This window comes from Apiospora phragmitis (genome assembly GCF_038363925.1).
Source record: "Apiospora phragmitis strain CBS 135458 chromosome Unknown utg000001l:1.0-2902119.0:1.0-2906034.0, whole genome shotgun sequence".
Classification (NCBI taxonomy): Eukaryota; Fungi; Ascomycota; class Sordariomycetes; order Amphisphaeriales; family Apiosporaceae; genus Apiospora; species Apiospora phragmitis.
Genome location: NW_027117399.1, coordinates 1345275 through 1373188, shown reverse-complemented (window position 1 = coordinate 1373188; position 27914 = coordinate 1345275). Strand labels below are relative to the sequence as shown.

The 27914-nt window shown below is 51.7% G+C and overlaps 11 protein-coding genes across 11 annotated transcripts; 7 read left to right on the top strand and 4 right to left on the bottom strand.

The window, feature by feature from the left end:
- Positions 1–145: 145 nt before the first annotated feature.
- PG994_000424 (rRNA assembly protein Mis3) lies at positions 146–1718 on the top strand (the record flags this gene model as incomplete). The annotated part of the gene is made up of 9 exons (XM_066851833.1): positions 146–201; positions 285–530; positions 590–629; positions 769–803; positions 859–914; positions 1004–1089; positions 1147–1209; positions 1264–1327; positions 1387–1718. 9 exons carry the CDS (start codon positions 146–148, stop codon positions 1716–1718), a joined length of 978 nt encoding a protein of 325 aa, XP_066722465.1.
- Positions 1719–2172: 454 nt separating this feature from the next.
- PG994_000423 (Bystin-domain-containing protein) lies at positions 2173–4137 on the bottom strand (the record flags this gene model as incomplete). The annotated part of the gene is made up of 7 exons (XM_066851832.1): positions 2173–2542; positions 2625–2878; positions 3007–3056; positions 3109–3154; positions 3288–3324; positions 3374–3452; positions 3507–4137. 7 exons carry the CDS (start codon positions 4135–4137, stop codon positions 2173–2175), a joined length of 1467 nt encoding a protein of 488 aa, XP_066722464.1.
- A 660-nt stretch (positions 4138–4797) lies between these two features.
- Positions 4798–5994, top strand: PG994_000422 (uncharacterized protein; the record flags this gene model as incomplete). The annotated part of the gene is made up of 3 exons (XM_066851831.1): positions 4798–4968; positions 5031–5144; positions 5203–5994. The coding sequence occupies 3 exons, from the start codon at positions 4798–4800 to the stop codon at positions 5992–5994; spliced, it is 1077 nt and encodes a 358-aa protein (XP_066722463.1).
- Positions 5995–8465: 2471 nt separating this feature from the next.
- Positions 8466–10676, top strand: PG994_000421 (acid phosphatase pho5; the record flags this gene model as incomplete). The annotated part of the gene is made up of 7 exons (XM_066851830.1): positions 8466–8641; positions 8708–8746; positions 8889–9179; positions 9313–9430; positions 9487–9675; positions 9726–9969; positions 10024–10676. The coding sequence occupies 7 exons, from the start codon at positions 8466–8468 to the stop codon at positions 10674–10676; spliced, it is 1710 nt and encodes a 569-aa protein (XP_066722462.1).
- Positions 10677–11161: 485 nt separating this feature from the next.
- PG994_000420 (uncharacterized protein) lies at positions 11162–11643 on the bottom strand (the record flags this gene model as incomplete). The annotated part of the gene is made up of 2 exons (XM_066851829.1): positions 11162–11280; positions 11451–11643. The coding sequence occupies 2 exons, from the start codon at positions 11641–11643 to the stop codon at positions 11162–11164; spliced, it is 312 nt and encodes a 103-aa protein (XP_066722461.1).
- A 1029-nt stretch (positions 11644–12672) lies between these two features.
- Positions 12673–14463, top strand: PG994_000419 (FMN-dependent dehydrogenase; the record flags this gene model as incomplete). The annotated part of the gene is made up of 5 exons (XM_066851828.1): positions 12673–12786; positions 12843–12876; positions 12935–12972; positions 13041–13316; positions 13387–14463. Coding segments are annotated over 5 exons (1539 nt in total), but the record flags the coding sequence as incomplete, so codon positions are not given.
- Positions 14464–15945: 1482 nt separating this feature from the next.
- PG994_000418 (ras family domain-containing protein) lies at positions 15946–16967 on the top strand (the record flags this gene model as incomplete). Its single annotated transcript, XM_066851827.1, has 3 exons — positions 15946–16138; positions 16206–16590; positions 16655–16967. 3 exons carry the CDS (start codon positions 15946–15948, stop codon positions 16965–16967), a joined length of 891 nt encoding a protein of 296 aa, XP_066722459.1.
- A 3146-nt stretch (positions 16968–20113) lies between these two features.
- PG994_000417 (uncharacterized protein) lies at positions 20114–20305 on the top strand (the record flags this gene model as incomplete). Its single annotated transcript, XM_066851826.1, has 1 exon — positions 20114–20305. One exon carries the CDS (start codon positions 20114–20116, stop codon positions 20303–20305), a length of 192 nt encoding a protein of 63 aa, XP_066722458.1.
- A 1139-nt stretch (positions 20306–21444) lies between these two features.
- PG994_000416 (uncharacterized protein) lies at positions 21445–23744 on the bottom strand (the record flags this gene model as incomplete). Its single annotated transcript, XM_066851825.1, has 3 exons — positions 21445–22194; positions 22253–23280; positions 23336–23744. The coding sequence occupies 3 exons, from the start codon at positions 23742–23744 to the stop codon at positions 21445–21447; spliced, it is 2187 nt and encodes a 728-aa protein (XP_066722457.1).
- Positions 23745–24387: 643 nt separating this feature from the next.
- PG994_000415 (uncharacterized protein) lies at positions 24388–25895 on the top strand (the record flags this gene model as incomplete). Its single annotated transcript, XM_066851824.1, has 2 exons — positions 24388–24505; positions 24607–25895. 2 exons carry the CDS (start codon positions 24388–24390, stop codon positions 25893–25895), a joined length of 1407 nt encoding a protein of 468 aa, XP_066722456.1.
- A 1024-nt stretch (positions 25896–26919) lies between these two features.
- On the bottom strand, positions 26920–27887 carry PG994_000414 (gtp-binding protein sas1; the record flags this gene model as incomplete). The annotated part of the gene is made up of 3 exons (XM_066851823.1): positions 26920–27233; positions 27298–27565; positions 27858–27887. The coding sequence occupies 3 exons, from the start codon at positions 27885–27887 to the stop codon at positions 26920–26922; spliced, it is 612 nt and encodes a 203-aa protein (XP_066722455.1).
- Between the last annotated feature and the right edge of the window lie 27 nt (positions 27888–27914).

Genomic DNA, 27914 nt, shown 5'->3' with positions numbered 1-27914 from the left:
TGGCGCGCCCGCTGAGCCGCCTCGCCCCGCTGAAATTTTCCAGTCAACATACCGAACTTCTTTTTTGCAGAATTTCAAGTCCGCTCCAGACCAGCACGTCGCAACCAGCACTTCCCCCAACGCAAGAGAAACTCAACTGCCCATCATGCCGTCCACTTTCAACGTCGACAAACCTTGGGATACCGATGACATTGACAAGTGGTAAGTCGACTGCCTTTTACCCGTCAATCTAAGAATGCCCTTTTTGGTTTGCACCGACATACTGACTTGGCTTTGCAATCCAGGAAGATCGAAGAGTTTAAGCCAGAACACAATGTCGCCGGCCATTTCCTCGAGGAATCGAACTTCTCCGTGCTTTTCCCCAAGTATCGCGAGGCCTACCTGCGCGAGTCCTGGCCCATGATCACCCGTGCCCTAGAGAAGAGAGGAATCGCCTGCGAGCTCAATTTGGTCGACGGTTCGATGAAAGTGGCGACTACCAGAAAGACATACGACCCCGCCGCCATCCTTTCCGCTAGAGACCTGATTCGGTACGGCTATATCTGGGATCTCTCTACCTATTTGGACTTAACTGACCCTTGGATTGCAGGCTTTTGGCAAGATCCGTCCCCGCTCCGAAAGCAATCGAGGTAAGAGATCTCCCATAATGCTCGGGTTAAGAACTGGTTGGCATACGTTACTTCGGCAGATGTGACCGACTGGTCCTTCAAGATTGCATTACAAATTCGGATAGTACGAAGAGACGACACTAATACGAGGAACCGCTAGATTTTGAATGATGGAGTTGCATGTGACATCATCAAGTGAGTTATCTTACAGCTTTATCTGGAGTAGCCAGTGCTAATATATTTGGTGTAGAATTCGAAACCTTGTGAGGAGTAAGGAGAAGTTTGCGAAGCGGAGGCAGAGGATCTGTGAGTAGTACTGGGCTCCTCTTTGGCGACTGCTGGGGGGGGGGGGTTAGATCTTCGTCCAGAAAGCATGACTGACTCAAGAATGGCAGTGGGACCGAATGGCCAGACACTCAAGGCTCTCGAGTTGTTGACGCAAACCTATATCCTGTGCCAAGGAAGCACTGTCTCAGTTATGGTATGTTTGTATGAACCTTTAAACCTGAGTCGGGAAATATCAACTAATGGCGAATAGGGTCCGTATAAGGGACTGAAAGAGATTCGAAGAATTGTGGAGGACACTATGAACAATATTCACGTAAGTCTATGAACTCGTCCTGGAGAAAGCAAAAGGTGTCTGACAGAAATACAGCCGATCTACGCCATCAAGACTTTAATGGTCAAACAAGAACTCATGAAAGACCCGGAACTAGCAAGTATGTGTCCATCACAGAATGCCAATTATCGTTGCAACAGAGCTAACATGGGTCTACAGAGGAATCATGGGACCGCTTCCTTCCCAACTACAAGGCCAGGAGTCTTTCCTCGAGAAGAACGCCTTACAAAGTCACAGACAAGACCAAGAAGAACTACACGCCATTCCCACCGGCGCAAGAGCAGTCCAAGGTTGATAAGCAACTTGAAGCCGGCGAGTACCACATTGGACGCGAGGCGCAGAAGCGTATCGCACAGGAGGGACGCATGGAGAAGCAGAAGGCCAAACAGGAAGAGAAGAAGCGCGAACGCGAGCGAGATTTCGTACCGCCTGAGGAGGGTGGCGAGAAGAAGAAGAAGAAGAGAAAGGTCACGGCTGAAGATGGCGAGTAGCGCAGCAGCCGGACTCCTCAGAGACTACTCAGCTGCTGTATGCGTATCGCTCCCAGCGGTCCCTTATGATGATACCCACCGCACAATAATCAAAGAGAAAAAAAGGAATATGCGCAACCAGACCCATATGCTTGTCGAGTAGCTATGAACCAAATCTTCATGGAGGCTCTGATAAGATGAGGATAGTTGGAAGTGTTTTATCAATGCCAGAATGTACGGTTGTTTGATCAGGGTCCGAGAAACGCGGTATATATGCACAAAATGGGTACGTATACCAGCATAGGCATCAAAACCGTAGAATCCGAAGTACCATCAATACCAGTCTATTAAACTCCAAAATCCATGTCATGCATCATTGGTATCATATCTACAATAGTACTCTTCTATGCCTAGCGGGAGACAATGATGTGAAACATATGCGACCAGCTATGTACTTAGGTACCCATCAATCAAATCAGTCAACCAGCATGGTATCATCGCCATCCACTACTGTCGCTTGCTCTAGAGGAACACCGCGTCCACGCCCGGCCAACAGCTCCCTCCGGACCTCGGGGCCGATGGAGTGGTGGCCGTGCGTCAGGAGCAAATCCAATAAGACCTCGCGCTGGTCTTCCGTAATATCATTGCGGTAACGCTGGGCGAAAGCCAGGAGACATTGGTGCCAGATGACGGGGAGCTTGTGCTGCATGGCCGCGCGCTCCTCGCTGACGTCCATCATGACGTCGCCCTCCTTCACCGCGGCCGGGTCCTGGCTGCGGAAACGCAGGAAGTGGAACACCAGAGCATCGATGACCTGGAAAGGCAGAGCGTATTTCTTCTCGAGTCTAAGACGCAAAGTGCGACGGTTAGTCATTCATGGCCTTGGGCTGGATTGTTGAATTGAATAAGTTAAGAAGGTATACTGACAGAGTCTTGATGAACACGTTTGTCGCGCCGGCAGCCTCCGTGCCTTGATTAGAAGTCTGCTCCGCGGCGATGTCGCAAAGTCCTTTGAGAGCGGCTGCCGAGTGAAGCGCGGGAATACTGACGCGACTGAGCACGGCCGAAATGATCGTGGCTTCGCGCAAAGTGCATACCGAGTTCACCAAGGGAAACAGGAATCCCTTGAAAAACGAGGCCGGTTTGTAAAGAAGCTTCTTGAGGGCATTGAAGAGATGGACCTGGAAAAGGATGGCTGAATCAGACATTGGTCTTCGTGCAGAAGCAGTGTTAAAGCCCAGGACCCAGACGGGACTTCTGAGGATAGCATTTAGAGGTATGGTAAGAATGGACTCGGTGGTACACGTACATTCAGCTTCTTTGTTTCGTAGATATCGCTTCTGACGTGCTCAAGTAGCACTGTTGTACTAATTAGCCCCTATTCCTGATAATCCGGGTGGTAGCAACTTACCCATCTCAGCGAACCGCTGCACAACAATCGGCGTGCTGGATACGAACTGTATGAATTACAATTAGCTATCACCACTGTAGACCCGGCGCTAGTCATGTGTATATAGCCTCCAGATTTCGAACAAGGACCTCGAGGCTCCTAAAGAATCGAAGAATCGAAAAGACGCTCGGTATACGTACAATCCTGGTCGCTGCGTAGCATGCATTTGGTGTCCACCTGGGAAAAGTTAGAGATGAATACCGCTATCAGGAAATGACATTCGTACTCATCCGGTTTCGTCAACTCGATAATGTGTTCCCAGTTCGGTATTGTTGGTAAGATCTTGAATGGTTTCGGTAGCTGGCCTGAACATAATCCATTAGCAAATCCTCAACTGTGGCCACTAAGGAGATACCTACCACTCTTGTATCGTGCCAACCACATTCCGATCTTGGTATAGACTTCGACAACCTTGGGCGGTAGTTCAAATTCTTCGTCTGGAGGACCGAGATCTCTTGGTTCGAGGGTCGCCCCGCCTCCAGATTCGTGGGCTGCTATTTTCGCCATAATCAAGTCCGCTAAGTTGGTGCTTTGCTCTGGGGCTGCGTGCTGCTCCTGTCCTGGCCAGCCATGCTGTAGCAGAGGGTCTTGGTTTTCAGTCGGCATGAACTTGTTGAAGGTCGCTAGATCGTCGACCTCAATTTCATCCTCCTCTACGTCGTCGTCATCGTCGTCGTTCCAGACATCGCCATCTTCTTCGAACGCATCGTTCCCCTCCTCCTCGAATCTTGAATCGAAGCCGAACGCGCTCGCTTCCGTGGGCGGCCTCGGCGGGGCGGCCTCGTTCTCTTCTATCAGTTCGCGACCAATCTGCAAGATCTTCCTCGAAGCCTTGGCATCTATGAAGCCCTCTTCCCGTTCGTTGTCTTTGCCGTTGCCGCCTTTGGATTTGCGCTGCTTGGGCGCCTTGAGAATGCCGGTGGCAAGGTACTCATTCTCGAGTGGATCGTGGCGCGCCTTGCGGGAGTTGGGCGTCGTAGCCTTGGGCATCTTGAGTTCTGGTACGTGCGAGGAATTGAATGGGTGGTGGTATCACGACTTCGAGCGCATGAAAATCTGTCGCACGAATCGATAGCGACCTGAACTTTTTTGGTGGGGTTCGAAAAGTTGCACTCCCGTTTCTAGATCGATAGAGGATTTGCGGGGGCACTAAGTAAAAACCGCTGAGCCGTGTGCGCCCTGGTAGAGACCGGACAAGTTCTTTAGGCAGGCGGTGAAGCTTTTGTAGATCACGTATCTTATCAGTGTGTTAATGGAAGCAGAGTTCGGTTTAACTTTACGAAGCAGAACATTGAAACATTCATGCTCTAGGCCCTTCGATACTAGATGGAGGAATCTTCAAGTATGAATAGAAGTTTTTCACTTGCTAAAACCCATTGCATACCTCAAAGTAGGTCGGTATAAATTGATCAGCTGTCTGTTCACTACGTGATCTTCAACTGCAAAGATTCTCACCGCCTGCCCCTTTGAGCTGTGCATAAATTTTCTCATTGGCCAACTACGTAATGTGCTATTGACGGAGCGAGCGAGACTCTGCCCCGCCCCCCAATTTCGATACTCAACCAAGAGAAGAGCATCGATAGAGAGAGCGCAACTTTGAAGTCAGACATATATGATCTGTATCGCAACACGCACTACCTATCTCTCACAATGCCCACAGAATTAGAGGAGCTAGTTGGGTTCATCACGAATCCAAGTCAACAGATTCGACTTGTTGCGATAGAGAATCTGGTTCCGTATTCGACCTCGCAGCCCGATGTTTTCAAAGCCGACAAACTCGTACCGATCAAGAACTTGAAGTTATTGGTCAAAGACCATCCTGTATGTCTAGTATTCGAAATTTTCACTTCTTGGAGGGTTCCCCTGTCTCTAATATCTTACAGAAAATCGCCGAGCATGTTATAACCATACTTATCAATCTTTCAGCTGATCGAGAGGTTCTTGAGAATCTAGCTACTGACGAAAAGTTCCTCGACACTATCCTGAGCTTTGTTACGGTAAGTACTCTTCCTGCGGCGGGTTCTTATCTGGTGTAAAGCTAACGCATCGTTATAGCTTCCAAATGAGCCTAACGCAAACTTGCTATCCATGTTATTGGCCAATCTGGCCAAGTGGGATGCATTTCAATCTATTCTTGCCAGAAAACAGTCGCCGCCAAAGGAGCTTGGGTCTGACGACCTGGTCATGAACCAGTTGATGGACCTGTTTGTAAAGGGTGCAGAGGGTACCTACAACAAGGACGCAGACTACGATCATCTCTCGTACCTCTTTGCCGACTTGACCAAACATGCTGAGCTGCGCCACTATTTTGTCCGGAAACAAGACTACGACGGAGTAATTCCCATCACCAAGCTCAAGGTGTTTACCGAGCATAAGTCACACGTCAGGAGGAAGGGTGTCGCTTCCACCATCAAGAACGTCGCTTTTGACGTGCCGTCGCACCCAGCTTTCCTTGACGAGGATGATATCAACATATTACCGTATGTTTTGTTGCCCATCATTGGCAATGAAGAATTCGACGAGGAAGAGACAATGGCAATGCTACCCGACCTACAATTGCTACCCCCAGACAAAGAACGCGACTCGGATTCGGCCATTATACAGACGCACTTACAGACGCTTCTACTCCTGACCAGTACGAGAGAGGCCCGCGAGCACATGCGGGCTGTTCAAGTGTATCCAGTCGTTCGGGAAACTCACAAGAAGGTCGCCGATGAAGGAGTGCGGGAAGCATGCGAGCGCCTGGCCAATATGCTAATGCGTGACGAAGCGGACGCAGCCACTCAGGCACCTACTGAAGTTACTGCCGATGATGATGACGAAGACGACAAAGTCGTCGAGGTCTGATTAACGGTTACAAAAGCGGCATGTTCCAGAACTATGATGCCGTAGTTCTCGCCAATATTCTCGAATGAACATGGTGAACTGGCAGGAGTTATGGAGCCTCAGAGTCAGCAACATCCATGCGTGCTCGCCGACCAGTTCTGAGGCTCATAGAATTCTCTAAAAGTGCCTACTAGTAAAGGTAGCTGCGCGATAGGGAGTACATTCCTCCTCATAAAGTCATGGATACATACCCCTGCCGGTTATGATTTCCAAATTGGTTCTAAAGCAGCCCGTCAATGCCTTTGGGCGTATGCTCCAGTAAGTGCCTGGCCACAAATGAGCATGGGCTACTGCGCATATAGCAAGGATTAGATCACCGAATATAGAACGGTTATGTGCGTGGGAGTTGTTCATCCAAGAACGACGGTTAAGATTTGCTGTCAATAAGCGACAAATGTTGGATTACTGAGCGCTTGAGTGCATACCTATTCAGCGTAGCTAAGATCCGACGACCGTAGAACTAGGCCATCTTAAGTCTTCTACTAAGAGACTTGAGTGTTTGCCTTGTTATTCCCGATCCCTACTACAGAGCGACTAACATCTGTAAAAGAGTCATGAGATAGCTGAATGATATTTTGGTCGACGTGGATTCCTCTCACGAATCGGCTGAAGGACTGGCCGCCAAGCTACCGGGTTGACCCCGTGAGTGCAAGAGCAATTCGCCATGGGTTTTTTGTCTCAGGCTACTCCCGTCGGGTGAAGTTTCTCGGCCATCATTTACCTGTTCATCCATTGCCGATGGCGAAAGCCAAGGCGTGCCAAAAGGCTTGTCAGCATGCGAAGCTTTTGCGATCCCGCCGACAAGACGCCGCGCGACTTGGCGATGTCTTGGTAAGGCTTGTTATGCCTTCCCTCGACGTCTTCAGCAGTCGTGTGAGACATCGCACGACAACATGCAATTTTCAAGCCAGTCTCGTTATTTTCACTAAATAACGGTCGCCGACGTAGAGCAAGCGGTATCTAGACCATATATTCCGATATATCTTTGAGCTCTCTTCCTCCGTTCATCAGGAAGTATGCATGACAATTAATCCGCAGATGTCTTGTATTGCGCCCATCGACAAGGGTGTATTTTCTGGCGTCTCAAGCGAGCCCACTTGTGAGTTCTCTCCTGTTATAACAGTCTCTAGCCCTGGCCGGGAGGCGTAGTCTCCTTCCCCGCCATGGGATCTGGGTCTCCAGATCCACTGACCAATTAAAATGCCGGTTTGGCAGAACGTGCCTGGGGCGTCAACTCTAATTCGTCGTCTGTTTATCAGAAGAATCCTACCTTCTAATGTATACCTACCTAGGATACAAAGGCAACGCCGTATTATCTACTACCCTGTAGAAAATCTTCCCTGGAAGGAATCAATGCGCCCATCAGAACTCGGTGGAGCCGAATACGCATACCGATTAGCAAATTCTCTTATCGTCTCTACATATTCTGTCACTTTCCGACAGCCGTGAGCCGTCCGAAGTGCCTTACGCAGACACCCGCATGCGAACCGACGGCTTCTTGTGGGCTGATGGAGAGGCCAGATGGTCTACCCAAATAGCGCAACCGTCTGTTTGGGATGTCGTCTATGGATCCCAGAAGAGCTACTCTACAGGGGGCGTAACTTCCAGGAACCCACGTGGGTGTACCATCAAACTGTAATTCGCGATTCTTACTAGATTAGTAAGCCACCCGCGACAGTCATCTCTTGATAGACTTGCTGTATCCTTCAAGGATTGCTAAAGAACAGCGTCCGGTCATGTAGGTCAGACATGCAGGATCGCCGCCCTCTTGAGCTACCATGTATCCGATGCCCATCGCCTATGTTGATGCAGAAGGACTAATAAGCATGGGCTGAAATTTCCAGCTTTTGTACATGGCTATATTCGTTGACCGAACAGTGGAGCTGTCTACGCTTTCATTACATATAACATGCATAGACACATCCCTACCAGTGCATGGGGTACATATGTACCATATCCAGGCGCTGCGCCGATCCGCAGATGAATCCTTGCCTTCAGGCCTAGCACCAGATGGTGGTCATCTCGAGCTGAGCGAACTGGCAACCAGGACGGGGCCATCCAAATTAGTCGCTTCTCAGACCGATGGTGGGGACAACATACACGTGCAGGCTGACTGGCCAGTTGGAGCTTCGGGAACCGTTCCTCTGGGAGGGATGAATGCCATGTTCATCTCTGCCTGGAGATGATTTAAGAGAAGACATCCCGTCGCGTGAGACAAGCCTTTTGTTTTCCTTCCTCCCCTGTCCTCGACCGTTCAACCCCAAGCCATATTACTCTTGGCCCTATCTCCTTTTTGAGCCCATATTGTTTATTAGTTGGGCATCTTCCTCTGAAAGGCACCACAGTTAGGGTTCGCTAATACCCCATACATATCGGCCTATTGCTACCAAAGAAAGCTAGACACAAGAATAGTACACCGACACAGCCCAACAATGTCGGGAGAGCTCGAGGCACCGAAGGCCCCTGCCGCCGTCACCAAGACGTCCGGCGGCAACGCTGCCTACCACAACTATCACAATGGCTTCCTCCACATCCAGGATCCCAACGAGCGGCGCCGTCTCGCTCTTGCTGAGATCGATGCTGCGCCCTTCGGCTGGTACCACGTCAGGTATGACAGCCCGCCAAGACTTTGCGATTTAGAAGGTTAAGGATAGTACTTACTGACATAATACAGAGCCGTCGTTGTCGCTGGTGTTGGTTTCTTCACAGACAGGTTAGTTCTTTATCCTTCCCGTAACCCCCATATTTCGCTACCGCCGATATCCTGCTCGTGCTAGATTTCATAATTATCCCCGGGTTTACATGGAACAGTGATGGCACATTCAAGACAGCAGCAACTGACTCAGATGTACTAGTTACGATATCTTCGCCGTGTCGCTGTTGACACTCATGTTGGGCATAGTATATTATCCCAGCACCGGGACCATGCCCGCCAGTTCCGACAATGCCATTAAGCTTGCTACCTCTGCCGGAACCGTCATCGGTCAACTCGGGTTCGGTTACCTTGCCGACCACGTTGGTCGTAAGAAGATGTACGGTCTTGAGCTTATCATCATCATCTTCGCAACTGTCGCCCAGGCTTTAAGCTCCAATAGTCCATCTGTTGATGTTGTCGGCCTCATTATTTTCTGGAGAGTCCTCATGGGGTAAGTCAAAGCAGTGAATCAAGAGCTGTTGTGATGGTGGGTCGGTCAGGGGCTGTGTATGGCTTCAGTCAAACCCCTGACAGTCAACATACTATATGGTATCATACTATGACCACAGCTGACGTCTGACTAGTATCGGAATTGGTGGTGACTATCCTCTTTCGAGTATTATTACATCAGAGTTTGCTACAACAAAGTGGAGAGGCGCAATGATGGGAGCAGTCTTCGCCATGCAAGGTCTTGGCCAGTTGGTAGGCAAACAACTAAACCCCCTATTACAGTTGGAACCAAGCTAAACAAATTGTAGTGCTGTGCGATCGTTATGCTCTGCGTTACCGCTGGCTTTAAGCAATCTCTATCCCAATCTCCTGACACCAAGCACTGCGGTGGTGACTGTGCTATCGCTGTTGACAAGATGTGGCGTGTTGTTATTGGTTTTGGTGCCATCCCTGCCACCATCGCCCTTTACTACCGTTTGACTATTCCAGAGACTCCTGTTAGTACCAATCTATGCCTTGGTGTATGGGCCGCACTGACCTTTTTTAGCGTTACACCTTCGATGTCGGTCGCGATGTCGAGAAGGCTGCCGATGATGTCAAGGCTTACATGTCTGGCAAGATTGAGGGCAAGCCCGACGAGGTCTCTCGCATCCAAGCCCGCGACGCTGCCCAGGACAAGATGCAAATCCCTAAAGCAAGTTGGGCAGACTTCATCCGTCACTTCAGCATCCCGAAGAACGGCCTCCTTCTACTCGGTACCGCAGGGTCTTGGTTCATGCTGGATGTTGCCTGTAAGTACACCTGTGGCTCGATCTCTCTTGAACTGTACTGAAAATGGTGAAAAGACTATGGCCTGTCCCTGAACAACGCCACTATCCTCAAGATCATCGGTTACTCGACCAAGAACGCACGCACTTACGAGGTCCTGTACAACACTGCCATTGGTAACCTCATCATTGTCTTGGCCGGTGCCGTCCCCGGTTATTGGGTCACTGTCGCCACCGTTGACACCCTTGGCCGCAAGACGATCCAGATGGGTGGTTTCATCATCCTCACCATCCTCTTTGTGGTCATGGGCTTCGGCTACAACTACATTGCCGCACACAACCAGAACGGTCTCCTGGTCATCTACGTCCTGGCCCAGTTCTTCTTCAACTTCGGCCCCAACGCCACCACCTTCATCGTGCCCGGCGAGGTCTTCCCCACACGCTACCGGTCCACCGCCCACGGTATCTCGGCCGCCTCGGGCAAGATCGGCTCCATCATCGGGCAGGGCGCCATCTCGACCCTCAAGTCGCGCGGCGCCACCAAGGACAACGACAGCCCCTGGTTGGACCACGTCCTCGAGATCTACGCCCTCTTTATGCTGCTCGGCTGCTTCACCACTCTGTGCATCCCCGAGACCAAGCGCAAGACCCTCGAGGAGCTCTGTGGCGAGGACCAGCCGGCGCCGCTCCCGGCGTCCGCTGAAGGACCCAAGCCCTCCGATTCCGCTTAGGGGACTTGGTGATCGGCTTTTCTTTTCCTCTCCTCATTTCAGCAAACGGAAGTAGCTGGCTCATCCGGGTAGCGGTGTACATATAGTTCTGGAGGGCGACATTGGTCGCCGAGAGATCTTACGAAGGTTGGTGGGATGACTGGCAAGGAGAAGGCCTTGACGTTATATTGAGACGAGTGAAATTATGTTGTGCTTACATGACGCGTAAAAGTATATACCCTTTCAATTCTTAGTAATTCTTAGTCAAAATCTGGATCAGTTACACAGACTGGACTACCCTGATCTTCCCCTTGCCGCTGCGGCGGATGAATTCGGATGAATTCGTGCCTAAGGGACCTGGATGATTCTTCATTATACCTTCTCCGTCCTTCTTTACTACTCGTTGCTATCCTTTTTGATGCTAGTCAGTTGTGACATTGACCTTTGTCTTGTCTATGGGTCTTGGTAAGTTATTTGTCCGTATGCATAGAATGTGGTATATACTATTATCCCAAGGTCAGCGAGCGGGAGGCTAAGAACTTACAGAATGCGACATAATCCTTGAAGTGTGCTGCCTTCTCTTTGGTCTCGGGATAGTACCATGCAGCGTTCTTTAACTCATCGCCTATGTATGCCATGCTCCATTAGTAAAGGGTTTCTGTACGTAGAATCATGAGATAACCCCTTGGCTCTCAGATGGGCTCTCATCATCTCGCGCTCAAGCGCTCCTTTTCCCGCCAAATTAGGAATGTGGGTGAGCATGATCAAGCCGGGGTTTCTACAGAACGTACATACCACCAACTGTGATTGTGTAGTAGCTCGCGTCGCCCTTCCAGGGACAGTGGGTGCTGTGGTCGGTCTTGTTGAAGTACTCGCTCTTGATGGACCCCGGCGGGAAGTACACGTTCCCCTCGACCATTTCGTAGACATCTGTCTCGGCTACGGTGTGTCCATTGGCGGTAGCCACTGCGTGCCCGTGCGTCGGCATCTTCGGTAAGCTGGTCTGGTAGACGTTTTGTATTTTTCTTCCTTTCTTTCTGGTGATGTATAGGTATGCCCTTTTGGATGAGCAGCAGGCAAAAAGAGGTTCTGTATGTCAAACCCAGGGTCTGCGGGTACTGATGCATTGAGTGAGTTCGAATACGATTATATACCTATCTACCATGAGCTACCTAAACTAATGTAAGATGCACAGTAGTCGATTTCCAATTTTTACATATGTCAGCAGCGCCAGCGTGCGTATTAATCAGCAACTTATTCACCTTGGAGTTGTTCATATCTGATAAGGGGCTTGCTTCTACTAGAATATAAGCTCTTCAGTTATGACATCATTGGCAATGTAGCACCACTTCACTTGGGCAGCGTATCTCTCGTCTCGGGGATTCCCTTGCTCAAGTGATCTACTACGCGAATCGCTTAGAGCGAAACAAGCCCAGATGCCACTGAATAGCGTACAAGTGAGAATCATGCATAGCCATGTAATTTCTATCCTTATGTATATATATGACGATGAGATATCGATAAGAGAGAGAGATCCCTCCGCCCGTGCTATATTGACCCGAACGACCGACGCGTGTGGACGACTTCTCCGCACCCCAGCTTTTCCCCACAGGTGGAGAGCAGATGCATATGTACATAGCGATACATAGCGACTCAGTAGCGTCGGCGGCGAGTGGAACGCCAGATGATCGATGCTTTGGTTGGACGGATGACGCTTGGAACGCGCCGGTTAGTAACTCCTCCAAGCCCAGTCGTCGCGACCATCGGCTCTATCTAGTGGAGAATTCTCGGCATTCAACGTGTGTCCTGATTTTGGTTTCAATTGCAATCGCTGGCCCGCCACTCCCGTTGCTCCTTGACTTGCCTTTCTTGCTCAGTATCTAGAAGAGACATTTGCCAAAGAAGGGAAATTGCGGTTTCTGACGACAAAGCCTGACCGCATACAGTAGTGAGAGTACCTACTTACTTATAACGACTATATTACTTCCGGAGGACGTCTGACCTCTGAACTCCAAGCCACCCAAAAAGCAATTACTCCGCTAGAAGAAGAAGCAAGCAGCTCGACATGCCGCTTTCCGGGGTCGAGGTTGCCAAACACAATGACAAGAACTCTTGCTGGGTCATAGTTCATGTACGAGCACTTGACATGCCGACTTGACCAGAATTCGCGCTGACCGTAGCTCTAAGGGCAATGCCTACGATGTGACCGAGTTTCTCCCAGGTCCGTTCCCGCACCCCAATGCGCCCGCAATGTCTTTCATTTCTAACCGCCTCTTCAGAACATCCCGGTGGACCGAAGATAATTCTGAAATATGCCGTCAGTTAAATCTCCCAAGTTCCAAGCCACCGCCGCCACCACCTTTGAGCTGACAGCTTGGCGCATAGGGCAAAGATGCAACCGAAGAGTTCGAACCCATCCACCCGCCCGACACGCTCGACAAGTATCTCGACAAGTCAAAGCACCTCGGTCCCGTCGACATGAACACGGTCGCTGCCGTCGAGAAAGAATCCGACCCCGAAGAGGAAGCACGGCAGCAGCGCATCGCCGACAAGCCCGCCCTCGCCCAATGCTACAACTTGTTGGATTTCGAAGCAGTGGCCAAGAGAATCATGAAGAAGGGTGCTTGGGGATACTACTCAAGTGCGGCTGACGACGAAATTGTGAGTGACGGCACACCTAGCCAGGCCGGGTGTTCTCTGTTGTAAAATGGGCCACTAATTAGGTGTTCAGACATTGCGCGAGAACCACGAGGCTTTCCACAGGATATGGTTTAGGCCCAGAGTTCTTGTCGACGTCAAGGACGTCGATATATCGACCACCATGCTCGGGACCAAGGTCGACATACCTTTCTACGTGACGGCGACGGCATTGGGCAAACTCGGGCATCCTGAAGGTGAGGTGGTGCTGACTCGCGCAGCGAGGAAGCACAACGTAGTCCAGATGATCCCTACTCTTGCGTCTTGCTCGTTCGACGAGATTATGGATGCCGCCGAGGGAGACCAGGTCCAATGGATGCAGCTCTATGTCAACTCAGACCGTGCCATCACAGAGCGCATCGTCAAACACGCCGAGAAGCGAGGTTGCAAGGGTCTGTTCATCACGGTCGATGCGCCGCAGCTTGGCCGAAGGGAGAAGGACATGCGGACCAAGTTCACCGATCAAGGCTCCAATGTACAGTCTGGCCAGGAGACGGACAACTCGCAGGGTGCGGCTCGCGCGATATCCTCCTTCATCGACCCTTCCCTTTCGTGGAAAGACATCCCGTGGTTCAAGAGCATCACCAAGATGCCCATCATCCTCAAGGGAGTGCAGCGAGTTGAGGACGTGCTGAAAGCGGTAACAATGGGTGTTGATGGCGTAGTTTTGTCCAACCACGGTGGCCGCCAACTCGACTTTGCGCGCTCAGGTATCGAGGTTCTGGCCGAGACGATGCCCGTCCTTCGCCAGCTCGGTCTCGAGGACAAGATTGAAGTCTACATCGACGGCGGCGTCCGCCGCGCGACGGATATCATCAAGGCGCTCTGCCTCGGAGCTAAGGGGGTTGGTCTCGGCCGGCCTTTCCTCTACGCCATGAGTGCCTATGGGCTGGAGGGAGTGGACCGGGCCATGCAACTCCTGAAGGAGGAAATGGAGATGAACATGCGTTTGATCGGATGCTCCAGCATCGACCAGCTGGATCCTTTGTTGATCGACATATCAAACATTGGTAGCCATGTTACGAGCGTGCCCAGAGACAACCTGGGCCACCGAGTCTATGACCAGCTGGCTTCGCCTGAGTGGAAGAAGCCGAAATCTTCCAAGTTGTAATGATCCAGGGGGCATGACACATTTACTAGCGGACCTAGAATTGTATCAAGAGATATCGTTTTTATATACTCTAATATACACGGAATATACACTGCTGTACATAAAACAGATGCAACTAGGGAATCACAAAGAAAGCCAAGAGAATGTATCTTACCCCCCTTCACTAAAGAACAACAACAACCGAAAATTGGCATCACGCATAGCAGTCACACGGCGAGCCTCGGCAAGCTGCAAATGATATACACAGCCAAGCTGAATCACTTTGCTCACCGCTTTTGATGATGCAATTGCTTCGTTTCTCGGTTACATACCCCAAAAACGGTTATCTGGAGTTGGCACCACATGATTGGTGCAAGAGCCTGTCGACTTTCCTTTCTCGGGGGTGGATCATGTACAAGGAGGAGGCTTGGAGAAAGCGAGCGCTAACAGGAGCTAACAGACCAGTGGGTGGCATGGATATTATGCAGACACATTTGCTGGGTACAGTAATGAGTACACTGCGCTTGTCGTCGGCAAAGGAACGTATATAGTAAGGCACAATAGATGGGAGTGGTATGTACTGAGAAGGAGGAACCCGGGAGACGCTACAGTTCATTTCATTCCAACGTCAGGGCGGCATGGCGTATCTGGCGCGTTGCATGACTCCGTTGGACGCATCGCCCATCACCAACGAGGAGGCTTCCCTTGCACCCCCCGTTGCATTATTGCATGCAGGCTTGCATTATCTGATTAGGGCGCCTACACTACGGTACAGGCTAGTGCATTAGTGGGAATCTACAGCGGGCGTGTGGGAGGCTTGGGCAGCCAGTCCCTGTTACTTGTCGCATCGCATACCCCGTTTCCCATCTGATCGTGCAAGAAAAAGCCAATTGCTATTCGCTATCTACAGTAAGTCAGTTCGGGCGGCGGTGATCATCCTACCATTCACTCGCTCCTCGCTCCTCGCTCCTACAACACCACACACCACTGGGATGGATTGACGCATCTGCTTTCGTTTCTTGTCACTCTTTTAACCTATTTCACGCACACACTCCCCGCGCTGCAGCCGAGCCGTGTGCCTTTTGCATACTTCCTATCTTTCTGAAGACTCAATCTCTTCACTTGCTTTTGCCCTCTGCTGCTGGCTACTCCGGTCTGCCCCTCCATCCCGGAAAATCCAACACCTACCTGCAGTAGCATGACGGCAGCAACTCCGATTTCCTAGCCTACTCGTCGATCGGTGAACCACCTCACCTGAGCTGGCAGAAATACCCTATCGCTGGGTCGGCCGGTCTCGTGGTCTTTTTGAAACATTTTCTCTTTTTTGACCTTTGGCCCAGACGGACAGAGAGTTATTTTTTTTTCTCGCTCTCGCTCGAGGCGGGCCATTCAACACTGTCTATCTCCTCCCTGTGTGCTCTGGCCTTGCGCTAAGTATATAGCTTATCGTATCACATTTCCTCTCCCCTGGGGCTTAGCACGCCTCTCAAGCCCAACACCACCATGTCTTCCCTCGAGGCCAAGATTGTGGTGCTCGGCTCCCAAGGCGTCGGCAAGACATCCCTGGTGATGCGCTTCTGCAAGGGCGCATTCAATCCGTCGCAAGTGACGTCGACGGTCGGTGCGAGCTTCATGGCGAAGCGGGTTATCGACAGTGATACCGATACTGTGGTGCGCTTGCAGATTTGGGATACTGGTGAGTAATCTCTCCTTCCCTTACTCGTGCATTCTCTTTTGCTGACATATCGCCTACTTTCCTGCAGCCGGTCAAGAACGATTTCGCTCAATATCGCGACTTTACTACCGTGGCGCCAATGCTTGCATCTTGTGTTACAGCATAACGGACGCGCAGTCCTTTGCCGAAATGGGCATGTGGCTGACCGAGCTCCGCCGAAACCTACCCCCCGATATCGTCCTCCATGTGGTTGGAACGAAAGCCGACATCGTGGCCCGCGAGCCCGCGCGCCGCGAGGTGCCGTTCGAGAGGTGCATAGCATACGTCGCTGAGAACTTGGCCCCCGGCCAGGGAAACACGCCGCCGCCCACTGCCACCCCTACCGGCATGACGGGATTCCCCGGCCCTGGTGCGAGCCAGGTCAGCATGGGAGGCACGAGCAGCGCTGGCCCAGGGAGAACCACGCAGCCCGAGTAGTAAACGAAGCAGCGGGTTCTGGGGTCAGGAGGTAGGCTGGGATGCCTGCCATGAAATCAGCGCCGAGAGCGGAGAGGGCGTTGAGGAGGTATTCAGGGTCGTCACGCGGAAGCTCGTCGAGCAAAACAGAAAGATGCAACAAGCGCTTCTTGCTGCTACGATGACTCCAGGCACGCCCTTTGAGGGAGGCATTGGCAACGACTACTTCGACGGTATGAACGGCAGGGGTAGCTTCAGGGTTGGCCGCGATAGGAGGAGCTGGCTGTTCTCACCCGGATTTTCGCCTGCTGTGACCATGGAAAACCAGGGACAGAACCAGGCAGAGCAGAATGGGCAGGTCGAGATCACCAAGCCCAGGAACAAATGCTGTTAAAACACGACTCCTGCGCCCGGGACAGGACCACAGTACATCATACGCATCACCTACCTCCACCATCAGCTCCCTGCTGGGTCAGGCAGCTTTGCATCAGCCTAAGCTTCTTCTGGTCTACATATTCATACTTCACTTTTCCTCCTTTCTGTCATTTCAGGGGTTTGAGGGCGAGGCGTTTTTTTTCTTTGCAATTGAGGGACACAGAGACCGGCGTTGGGGCGGATTGGGCATTACGGGCATTCTCAGGGTATTGGCCACGGTTTTCGTTTTCCCTAGTCATAATTGCGCGTTGTTGTTCAATACTATAAATGGATATAGTCGTTGTTTCTCTCACGAGATTATGAAGAGAAATGAACAGACAAAGAAGCTCCCCGGTTGTTGCCGGAATTTCATTTTACGTACGTCTCTCAAACGATGAAGACATGTGATTGTAGACCGCGAAGCCAGACAGCTCATTGGTGGTCAACACGTCGAAGATGTTACTTTTATACATCCACCGAACAAGCATTTGGGAAAGAAACAAATGGAGGACTCGAGGATGCCCGCCACATTCAGGGGCAACCTAGCCGATCCAGGGGTCAAAACCCAAGTCTAATCCTACCAAAATCCAGATAATGCACGACGGGAGCTACACATGCGGCAGTGAGTGTACCATCTACATTGCTTCAGAAGGTTTCGGCTCCTGTACTTATTTTCGAAGTCAGCAACTGAGATAATGCATACTTGTGTTCGTTTGCCTGTACGTCGAACATCAAGCCTTCTATTTGGACAGCCCACCACAGATTCATCGCAGAGATCTACCAGGTGTATCCCACCCTACTATACTGCATGCTCATGCTGGCCCTGCGATGCAAGCGTGAAGCGTCCTGCCGAGTATCGTGTACGGAATACCGTGCCTAAATCAGAGACTCGTCTCGTTTATGAGTCTTGCAGACAAGGGGCTTCAAAAACGTGGTGCCAGATTGGAAACCCAGTGAGGGGGTCCCTGATGAATTGCCTCTGGAATAGGGCGTGGCGGTGTCGAAGGGGTTTCCATCGATAAGGGCATAGCATTTGGTATAGTCGCCTGGGAGGGGATGATGGCGCTGTAGTTTCCGGTGACACGCACTCGGGGTCTTTTGTGTACGTGTTTGTGTAGCTATTTAGCGACGAAGTTGCCACAGACCTCCCTCGTGAATACATTTCATTGGCCGTGGTCTTCTTTTCTGGACTCAGGGGTCGAAATTTGAAGGGTTCATTTTTATCCCTTCCTTGCCCTCTGTACTCAGACCCCGTCCTTGACAGAGTCCGGGTAGTTGTAGAGTAATGCCCAGTTCAGGGCTAGGCTCATGGCTCCGTCCTGTTTCCTTTCCCGGAGCAACTGCTAGACAGTGCGGAGGTCTGGCCTTGTCTGGATATCTTGGACGGCGACATGTTTGCGACGATCTCTACAGACTTAGGTGTTAGGAAAACCATTTGAATCGAATAGTAGTTCCCTGAAACCTCACCGGCAAGGAGAAGAATTAGAGATTTCAGCAATCTCCGTTCGCGTTGTTCCGTTGACGGAATAGTCCTTAGTTGTAGGGAGAAGTAGGTCGCAAAGGCGACAACTTTAAATCCCGTACGAATTGGATTTGCATATGCCACTGGTCAGACAATATCCGCACGACTTCCTAGGGGAAAAAGAGAGAGAGAGTGGGGGGGGGGAGGGAAGGTGTGTGTATGTGTGTATGAAAAGGGATTGTGACGAAGAAAAATACGACGTGTTGATGGTCAGCGCTGCGGACACAAGCATGCTGGCCCATAGGAACGCCACGCCTGCCAACTGCTGTCTCTGCCGGCTACGTTGCCTTTGCCGTTTGGAGCAGTATCCTGAGCGGCTTGGGCTGTTGTTTTTCTCGACAACGAAGCGGTATAGAGATAGTAAGCGGTGAGACAGGCCTGCGCGAGTCAACTTCACTAGGAGCAGGGGCCTAGAAGCTAGGTCCCCTATACCAACCATTACGAGTAACTTTATGATTCTCTGTAGGTGTGCTTCTTCGTTCCTATTGCCTCTGGCGACCACGAGGACGCGGCCGCAAGATGAGTTGGAACCCGTAGTAGTCGTCAGATGTCGGTCGTACGCCTCCAGTACTCTAATCCCTATCAGGATGAAGCAGTACATATTTTCTTTGCCCACCCAGAGCCCAGTTTCCATGTAATCCTCGCGTAGCAGGGAGAAGACACCGTGATTCCCCATTTGCTGTATAGTATTCGGCTTCCCAATAGCCCGGGTCTCATCGTAAACACCGCCGGCAGGCTTAAGTTCACTGGACTCCCAAAGCAGTAAGACCATGTCACGCAAAAGGTCCATCAGGAGGCCAGAGGGAGGAGCCGTATTGAGTCTCTGGAGGGTCTTGAGCCTTGTCGGAGCCGCCGAGTCTTCATGAACATCAATTCTGACATTAAAGTCACTAGAAGGCTTGCACTTATCTTAGCTACTCAGACCAGTTGCCGGACGCTAGACCCACCTGGCTTTTTTCAATATACTAACAGTGGATCCACCACCAAAACTGACAAAACACACCAGAATAGATAGGGAAACGGCAACTGGTCTGAAAGTAAGTACTCCGTAGCACTCAGATACTCCCTAGCGCACTCCGCTCGCCAAAGCGGATCTAATCTACTAGGTACGCAGTGTAAGAGGTAGCTAAAGGAAACATACTAATTAAGCATAAAACCACGAAAGAGTATAAGTTAATAGGTTATATTATAATATTATATAAGAAATTTAATTATCAAGAAGAATTGAGAATAACGATAACGACATTATGTTCTACTCGATAAGGCTTGAAAGCCGGCAAGGGGAAGATGGTACATATCCGTCATAACCTAGGTGTTTATACGGAAAAAGGCAAACGGCGAATGTACTCTTCCTCGGTCCCCTACATATAACCAGCGTCCAAGTATCGCCTGGTCCCTCGAAGCAAACACGCTGCATTCGACCATAACGATGTCCGCCCCTCTCTGCTACATTTTCGTTTGCTACTTAGGGCATTGGAAACACCATACCTTCCTAAGGGCCGGCCAATAAAGTTTCCCCTGTTTCTTATATCCATCTAGGTTCCGCGTCGCGTACAAATTATCTGATCAATCCGATATCGACCTCAACGAGTGCCCTTTCCAATATGGACTCTAACTCGTCTCCTCCCACGCCGCAGGGCTCGGCGGCCCGCCCAGTCTCGTCCCCTCCAAGCATCAGGGAGGCGTGTGAAGCCTCGGAATCCCGGCGTTACGTCCGCGCCGTCCACCCTGAGATCGACGACGTGCGGCTCAGTACCAAGATAATGAACAAGCATCTAGAGGGATTGCTCATGTGAACCCCGAAGAACAGCCTTGAGCCCAACCCGACAAAAGGGATATCGCACAAGCCATACAACGCCACTCGAGGATATGCCGAGAACATTCGGGCTGCCCTGGTACAGGTGACGGGTGATGTGCACAGCATATTGGATAGCTGTACATTCTGCTATGGTGGTTCCGGGCGGTGGGCTCAATGTGTCACGACGAGTCCTGCGTTGCCTCGAGATCCGATCCACCAAGCCTGTGCCAACTGCTTCTACGACGGCGGGGGGCATAAGTGTTCTCTGAGACCTGTGGGCCGGGGCACGTTGGCCGGCCTAGCGAAGGGCGTCGGAAACGCCGACGAGGCGATGTCTGACGATGAGAGCGAGCTTGTGGCTGACGCTACTAAAACGACGCAGAGTGTGACCAACAAAAACACGCTCATGCGGATAGAGCGCTCGTTGAGAAAACTCCGTCCGAGCCGAGGGATCCCGGTTGACAAACGCACGCAACAAATACGAGCCGACCTGCAAGGAGTACGAACATACATCAAGCTTATGGGGTGTAGTGAGGCATTAAAATGATTCAAGATAGCTGTATAGTAATGGATGGAAATTCTCTAATTAGTAGCCGGGTGCGAGCAAGCAGTAATCTCCCAAGCATTATCAGTCACAAAATTGACACCGAGGCCGAAACATCCTGGCAATCCAGGAGCATGCACTGTGTTGTTTCAACTTACCGACTGCCAACCATCCAACAGTATGTATTAACTATCACAACCGGCCAAATTCCGGGTTATGCCATGAAGGGCCGACCACAGCAGCTGGAAACGGGAATGAGAAGATATCTTTCGTTGTTTACTACATTAGATAGTAATTATCCAGCCTGTACGACCGCCATAACTACCTACACAATGGAATAATGCTACGATGGGACAAGCGGCCGAGTAGGTGCTTGTCGGTGACGATACCTCTCGACGACGGCCTAGCTGTAGGATAGCTAACCGGAAAGCCGATAACATAATATATAGCGAATTAGTAATATAATAATCAAGTGATTAGCGTTAGTCGGCTTAATATGGATAGCTTTAGCAGTGGGATAGCTGGCAGCCACCAAAGATTATTCAGCTTCGCACAATATTGAATCGTTAATTATGATTCTTCTTATTGGAACACTACTCGAACTGGAATAAGCCGCCCGAGCCTGAGCCATTGTGCTTCCGTGAATCATTCCACTGCTCAAAGTGGTTAAGTATGTCTCTCGTGACCCCTTTTGGTGCGTTCCTGATGGCTCGTTCGACTCCTTCCATGAAATTGGGCCAGGGACCATCGTAATCGTGATCTGCGAACGCCCCGTTGCATATTTGTGCCAATTCTGCCCCGGAATAGCCCTCAGATTGTTGTGCCAGCTTGGCAGCGTCGATGTCCTTGAAGTTCAGCTCCTTTGCTTTGTGGGAGAAGATGGCCTCACGTGCCTTTTCGTCGGGCAGAGGCACGTAGATCATCACATCAAAGCGACCAGGTCGTAGCAGTGCCGGGTCCAGGGCATCAGGCCGGTTGGTAGCTGCCAGGACAAATACATCGCCAAGTTGCTCAAACCCATCCATCTCTGTCAACAAGGTGGTCACCGCCTGAACGCCGCCGCCGCTTGTGGAGCCGCCTGGTCCAGATCGTGAGCCTGCTAGCGAATCGATCTCGTCAAAGAATATGATACTCGGGCTTGCTTCACGAGCCCGGCGGAACAGGTTGCGAATCGAGCGTTCCGTTTCACCCACGTACATATTCAGCAGTTCGCCGCCCTTGACTGCGAAGAAGTTAAAACCGGATTCTGTAGCCATTGCCTGTGCCGTCATAGTCTTGGAGCAACCTGGAGGGCCATAGAGCATGACACCCTTTGGTGGTTTGTGTATAGGGGTTTTCTCGGGCTGCAATAATTGTATGTAAGTATAACGCCCATAAGATTGGTGCACTTGCGCAACTTACTTCTGTGCGTTTGATAACCTTCTGCAAAGCCTGTTTGACGTCGTTATAACCTCCGATGTCATTCCAGTTAACAGTAGGCGGCTTAAGCGTCACATCATGCATGGCTGTTGGAGGAACTTCGGCCAAGGCTTGCTTAATGTCTTCCCAGAGAATCTCTCCCTCGGGTGATCTGCGCGTTCTTTCGCACATTGTGGTTTCGGCATCGAGCAATAGTTCCAATAGATCAGCGCCGGTGTAGGCGTGTGTTCGCTCGCCAAGATCAGACACGAATTCCTCGTAACAATCTTTGGGGAATCTGGGCTCATAGTATCTGATAATGTCCTTGCGCTCGGTAGCATTGGGAATAGGGAGAGTAACGCGTTTGTAGAAATAACGGCGTGTACGTAGACACTCAGGCACGTCTTCATGGTAGTCGCGGCAAGTCACGATGACCGCTACGTTGGGGCGCCTTCGGTGTTGTTTTGTCTTGGCAGCCAGGCTCTCGAACCCTCTTTGTAGGGCTTCGACGATGTTTGTGGCTCCGACGGTGGATCTCTTCTCCGGATCCACTAGATTTGCAATGTTGTCTATTAGGATGAGTGTTTGTCGATCTGAACTGATTGCTGTATCGAAATAGTTGTCGATTGTGCTGACTTTGTCCGAAGAATTGATCCGTACGACTTTGCCCCATCCAGTGTTGGCGATATGGTCAAGCAGCATCGTCTTCCCCGTCCCCTTGCTGCCGTCTATGGGTATACAACATGACGTCTCGTTACCGATTCCGATGCCATAACCGTCAAAGAATAACTTGATCTTCGCTGTTTGATATGCCATGCATGGAAGATCACTCAACTCCAGCTTCCTCGGAGCAAGGCCGAAGTCCGCAGCCTCGTCGTCGTCGTCTTGAACGACCCTGACTTTGGTGGTTCTGCTCACTTTGGCAACATGACCTTTGAGACCATTGACAGACTCGACCTTGAAAGACCGCTTAGGTCCCTGAACATATACGTCGTTTATGACCGAGCCTGCAAAGACGTATTGGGACAGATCTATCCATAAGTTAGCTTCATATAGCCGATAAGCGCGGCGCTGATGCGAACGCACCCAGTTGACCCTTCAGAAGATATTCCCAATGGTGAAGCTCCTCTTCCTCTATGGGTGCCGTCGATATCGCGGCCTCTTTAGGTGTCACCTCCCGAACAACCACCAATTTGGCCCCTCTTGGCGCTTCCGGACCAGGCGATATGTGGACGGTACCCTCCAAGTCAAGCCCAGCAGCTTCCTTCAGAGCACGACTAAGCAGGACGACGTTTGGCTTGACGCTCTTATCTCCCAGAACGGCGACAGCCTCGTGCTTCTTGCCACCACTGGTGCTCTCCACGTAGCACAGCTCATCCACGACAAAGCCGGATGAGTAAAATGTTTGGCCAGATATATACGCCTTGGCAGCGTGTTTCTGGTTGGGTAGCTCCTGTGTATGCGGACGCACCTTGCCGTCGAATCCGGTCCTCATGGTTGCAGTCGTGGGGGCAGAATAATGGGATGGCAGGAATTAGATTATTACAAAAGAGAATACGTCTGACACTGCCTTTTGCAGCGGAAAGGAATGTGTTATTACGCGGTTTGAGTAATGTAGGACTGAGGACTTACTTACCTTGCAAATCCATCACCAAGTTGAGTCAGTGTATTATTAGTCGAGGGGATCCACCACACCCACCAGAAAAACCATTAAAAGCAGGCAGTCAGTCACTATGTAAATGTGCTCCCACAGCCAAAGCCCCACCACTCGAATAAACAGCTTGTTAGATATTGGACATCTTGGACTTTGCGAATAAACACCTGGTATAACCATGGATGATCGGAAGGGGAATCAACGCTTGTTCAGATATTACATTACCTAAGGTAATTTCTGGAGTTATAGTCAATAGAATTGACTCGGAGTTCTACGATATCGAATTATCCAGGAACATACATGGATGTATACACGACTAGGTTAACCTAGACCAGGTAGGTCACTGTACCGATTGATTGGCTTGTGCGTAGAAATTATTCAACCCAGTTCTCTACAGGACCAACACCAACCTCGACCTTGAAAAATCCAACCTCCAATACCGAGTACTAGATGCAATGCACCGGCTAGCTGGTTGCAGCGCGGCATGCCCCTACGACAGCTACAGCGGCCGCTCTTGCGTACCACTATAGCAGCAGCAGCCTCCACGACATGGCGCCCCCTCTCGGACCAATTGCTGCATGGCAGCAGCTGCTGCCGCTATAGTAGTAGCAGCTCCAACTCCAACTCCAACTCCAGCTCCAGCTCCAGCTCCAGCTCCAACTCCAGCGCACATGCCTCGAGCCAACAGCCGCCGCAACCCAAGAAAACCCTGTTCGAAGAGCTGTTCCCGACGGATCCAAGACCAACAACAAAGACGCAGAGGCGGCACCGCCGGAGCCGCTTGCCGTGCCCGAGGACCTGCAGGCCTACGCCCAAGATGTAGACGACGACCCCGGCTACGACAACCGCGCCATCCTGGTCCTGAGCGGCGCGCCCAAGTCCCTCGTCGAGTCCGACTTCTACCGCGCCGAGCTGGGCGGGCCCGCGCGCCACGTCGAGGGCTGGTCCTCGGCGGGCATCCACCGCATCATTCCCGTGCGCGACCCCGAGACCCTCGAGCCCGCGGGCCAGTACTACGTCCTGTTCGAGAGCGGCGCCGCGGCCGCGGCCTGGCAGCAGGAGGTCTCGACGCTGTGGCGGCTGGCGCGGGCGCGCAACTGGACCCGCCAGCTGCTCACGGGCGACGAAGGCGGCAGCACTGGCACCCCACAGCAATCGCTCTCCCGCCAGAATCTTCGTGACCAGGATTTGAACCTGAAGCAGAAGCTGCGCGCCCTGAGCAAGACGGACCAGCAGCACAGCCTCGCGGGCTACGAGGACCTCCTCGTCGACGAGGACGGCAACGAGGTGGACCTTGACGCCGCCAGCATTCGCCACTTCACCCTGATCCCGCAGAGCCAGCGCTACGACATCGAGCGGCCCGTCTACACGCGCCTCGACTCTCTGCTGAACAACGGCGCCCCCTCCCTGGTCGAGCGCCTCATGGCCAAGGCCGGCTCGCGCCACCTGGTCCTGCTCGTGCTCGAGGGCGGCCGCCTCTCGGTGCCCACGCTGCGCGCCCTCATCCACGAGGACGGCGCCGAGCGCAACCTGCCCTGGCGCGTCAAGGGCCTCGACCGCGACTTCGACACCGACGTCCCACAAAACAACGGCGGCATCATGGCCTTCGGCAAGAGCTCGCTCAAGGCCTCGGAGCAGGGCGGGCCCGAGGAGTCCGTGCGGCAGCAAATCGCCAGCGTCATGGGCGTAGAAAGAGGGACAGGAGGGACGGGAGCCGGGGAGGAGTTTGATAATGGAAGAGGATTAAAGGCAGAACCGGCAGCACAGCTAGCGTCGGAGTCGCTCTCGCGGACGGCCCTGGAACGACAGAAGCTCAAGAACGAGAACCGGCGGTGGAACCGGTTCATCGTGCCGTTCCTCGACGAGGCCGAGGCGCGCCGCTTCGTCCGGCACTGGCACCGGCGGCAGCTCCAGCTGAGGATGGGCCATGAGGATAGCGACGTTAAGACTTGGGAGGAGTCCCGGACCATCAACGCGTCGATACTCTGGTAGACAGACACAAGCTAGTACCCAAATGTAAACTACTGTAAATATATCTACACTACGACCATGCTATATTGCAACTATATATACCCTGCTCGTCATTATGATACTATCCACAGTTGCTCTATTGCTTACATCCCAGGAGTCTCGAGCCGAAAGGGGTCTTCGATAGATGCATATTCAGGGGTCAAAGTTCGACATACTAGGTATTCCGTACATGGTCATACAAGCAAGCTTTGCTCCACTCCCGCAATGACTATATCCTCATGCCAGGTGATCCGAGAACGGAGTGTTCAAGAGAGCAATATTCTTTCTATCTTTCTCGAGAGATATTGAGTCAAATAGCCGCAGCAGAGTCCCTCAAGGTTTTTCTTTCATGATAGCAAATGGGTCAAGACAAACCTCAGAGGAGCCAGAAGACGAGTCACCGAGGCAAAAAGGATAGAAAACTTCGGAGGCAAAAAAGACAGCAGCCGGAAAAGTGTATTAAAACCCATATCAAAACCAAACTCCACCCTCCCATTTCAGACATTTGTTGTGGCTCGCCCGTTCCCTTTCGGACCGCGCCAAACAGCAGCGTACAGACTCTGTGGACAATAGCCTTCGCTCTTGATCTGAGCAGTTGTACGCAACCCATCAAGGAGGTTTCGCTCTTGCTGCGACGCAGCAAGCCATGGAGGTAAATGAATCGCGAGTCGCGCTTTGCCATGCATAGGTACATGGATCGATGTTAACAGTTGTAGGGGCACATTGAAGAGGCAGATTCACGGAGCAAATCTGCCTCCCATGCTTACCCAAGACAATACTTCCTCGCCTTCTATAACGGCATTTCTAAAGCTCCTGGGTAAAAATGCTTTCTCCCGTGGTCGATTCCTCCCTGTCTATTTCTTGTCTGCGCTGTTGTAAAAGCGACCTGCGTGGACTGGCCGACCAGATCCCCCGCACTGTCTTGCACACGGATAAGTCGAGTCTATCTGTGTGTTTTGAACGCATACGAAGCACATCCCCCAAACCCTAGCAGACCAAGGTCCGCTTAGCAGCACTTGCCCAAGCCGCCCGATCCCTCTCCCTGCGCCACGTTGACAGACGAGGCCGTGGGTTCCGACTTGGCGGTGTCGATGATGCGCTTCTTGATGTCGGCAGCTAAGCTGTAGAAAGCCTTGTCGATGTTGATGTTGCTCTTGGCCGAGACCTCGAGGAAGGGGATGCCGAGCTCCTTGGCCAGAGTCTCTCCTTGTTCCGTCGAAACAACGCGCTTATCTTCCCAGTCGCACTTGTTACCGATCAAGATCTTGTTGACGCCTTCGGTTGCGTGCTGCTCCACGTTTGCAAACCAGGTGCGGATGTCTTTGGCGGGGTTTGGTTAGTACTTATGTTCGCTTGACTATAACCACACAGCTTTTATACTCACTTTCGAAGGACCTTTGGTCCGTGACATCGTAGACGAGCAAGATGCCCATGGCACCGCGGTAGTAGGCTGTCGTAATGGTACGGAAACGCTCTTGGCCGGCGGTATCCCAGATCTGCAGCTTGACACGCTTGCCATCGAGCTCGATCGTTCGGATCTTGAAGTCGATGCCGATGGTGGTGATGAAGGAGGGCGTGAAGGAGTCTTCACTGAAGCGCAGCAGACAGCATGATTTGCCTACACCCGAGTCGCCGATGAGGAGGAGTTTGATCTGATTGGGCATTCTATCGTTAGCGGTGGAATTTCTCTGTTGTTGTAGTTGTTGCTGCTGCTGCGATGGCGGCGGTGCGCCATAGGGGGCTCGCTTGTCGACGACAGATCCAGGACGCGAGGTCTTCCGCCGGATGGAATTCCTAGCCTGCGAGAGGGGCCGCCAGACTCCTGTTCGCATGTCGAGGCGGCGTGCATTTGATGACTGTCGGGTGGGCATAGGGACGGAGGAGCGGTATCACGGGTAGGGTAGGCAGGCAGTGGTAGTAGATAATAGAGATAACGGGACATACTAGGAAGTCGTAGTTTCGGTTGCCCGACATATTGAAGGATTTGTCCTTGGTGTTGAG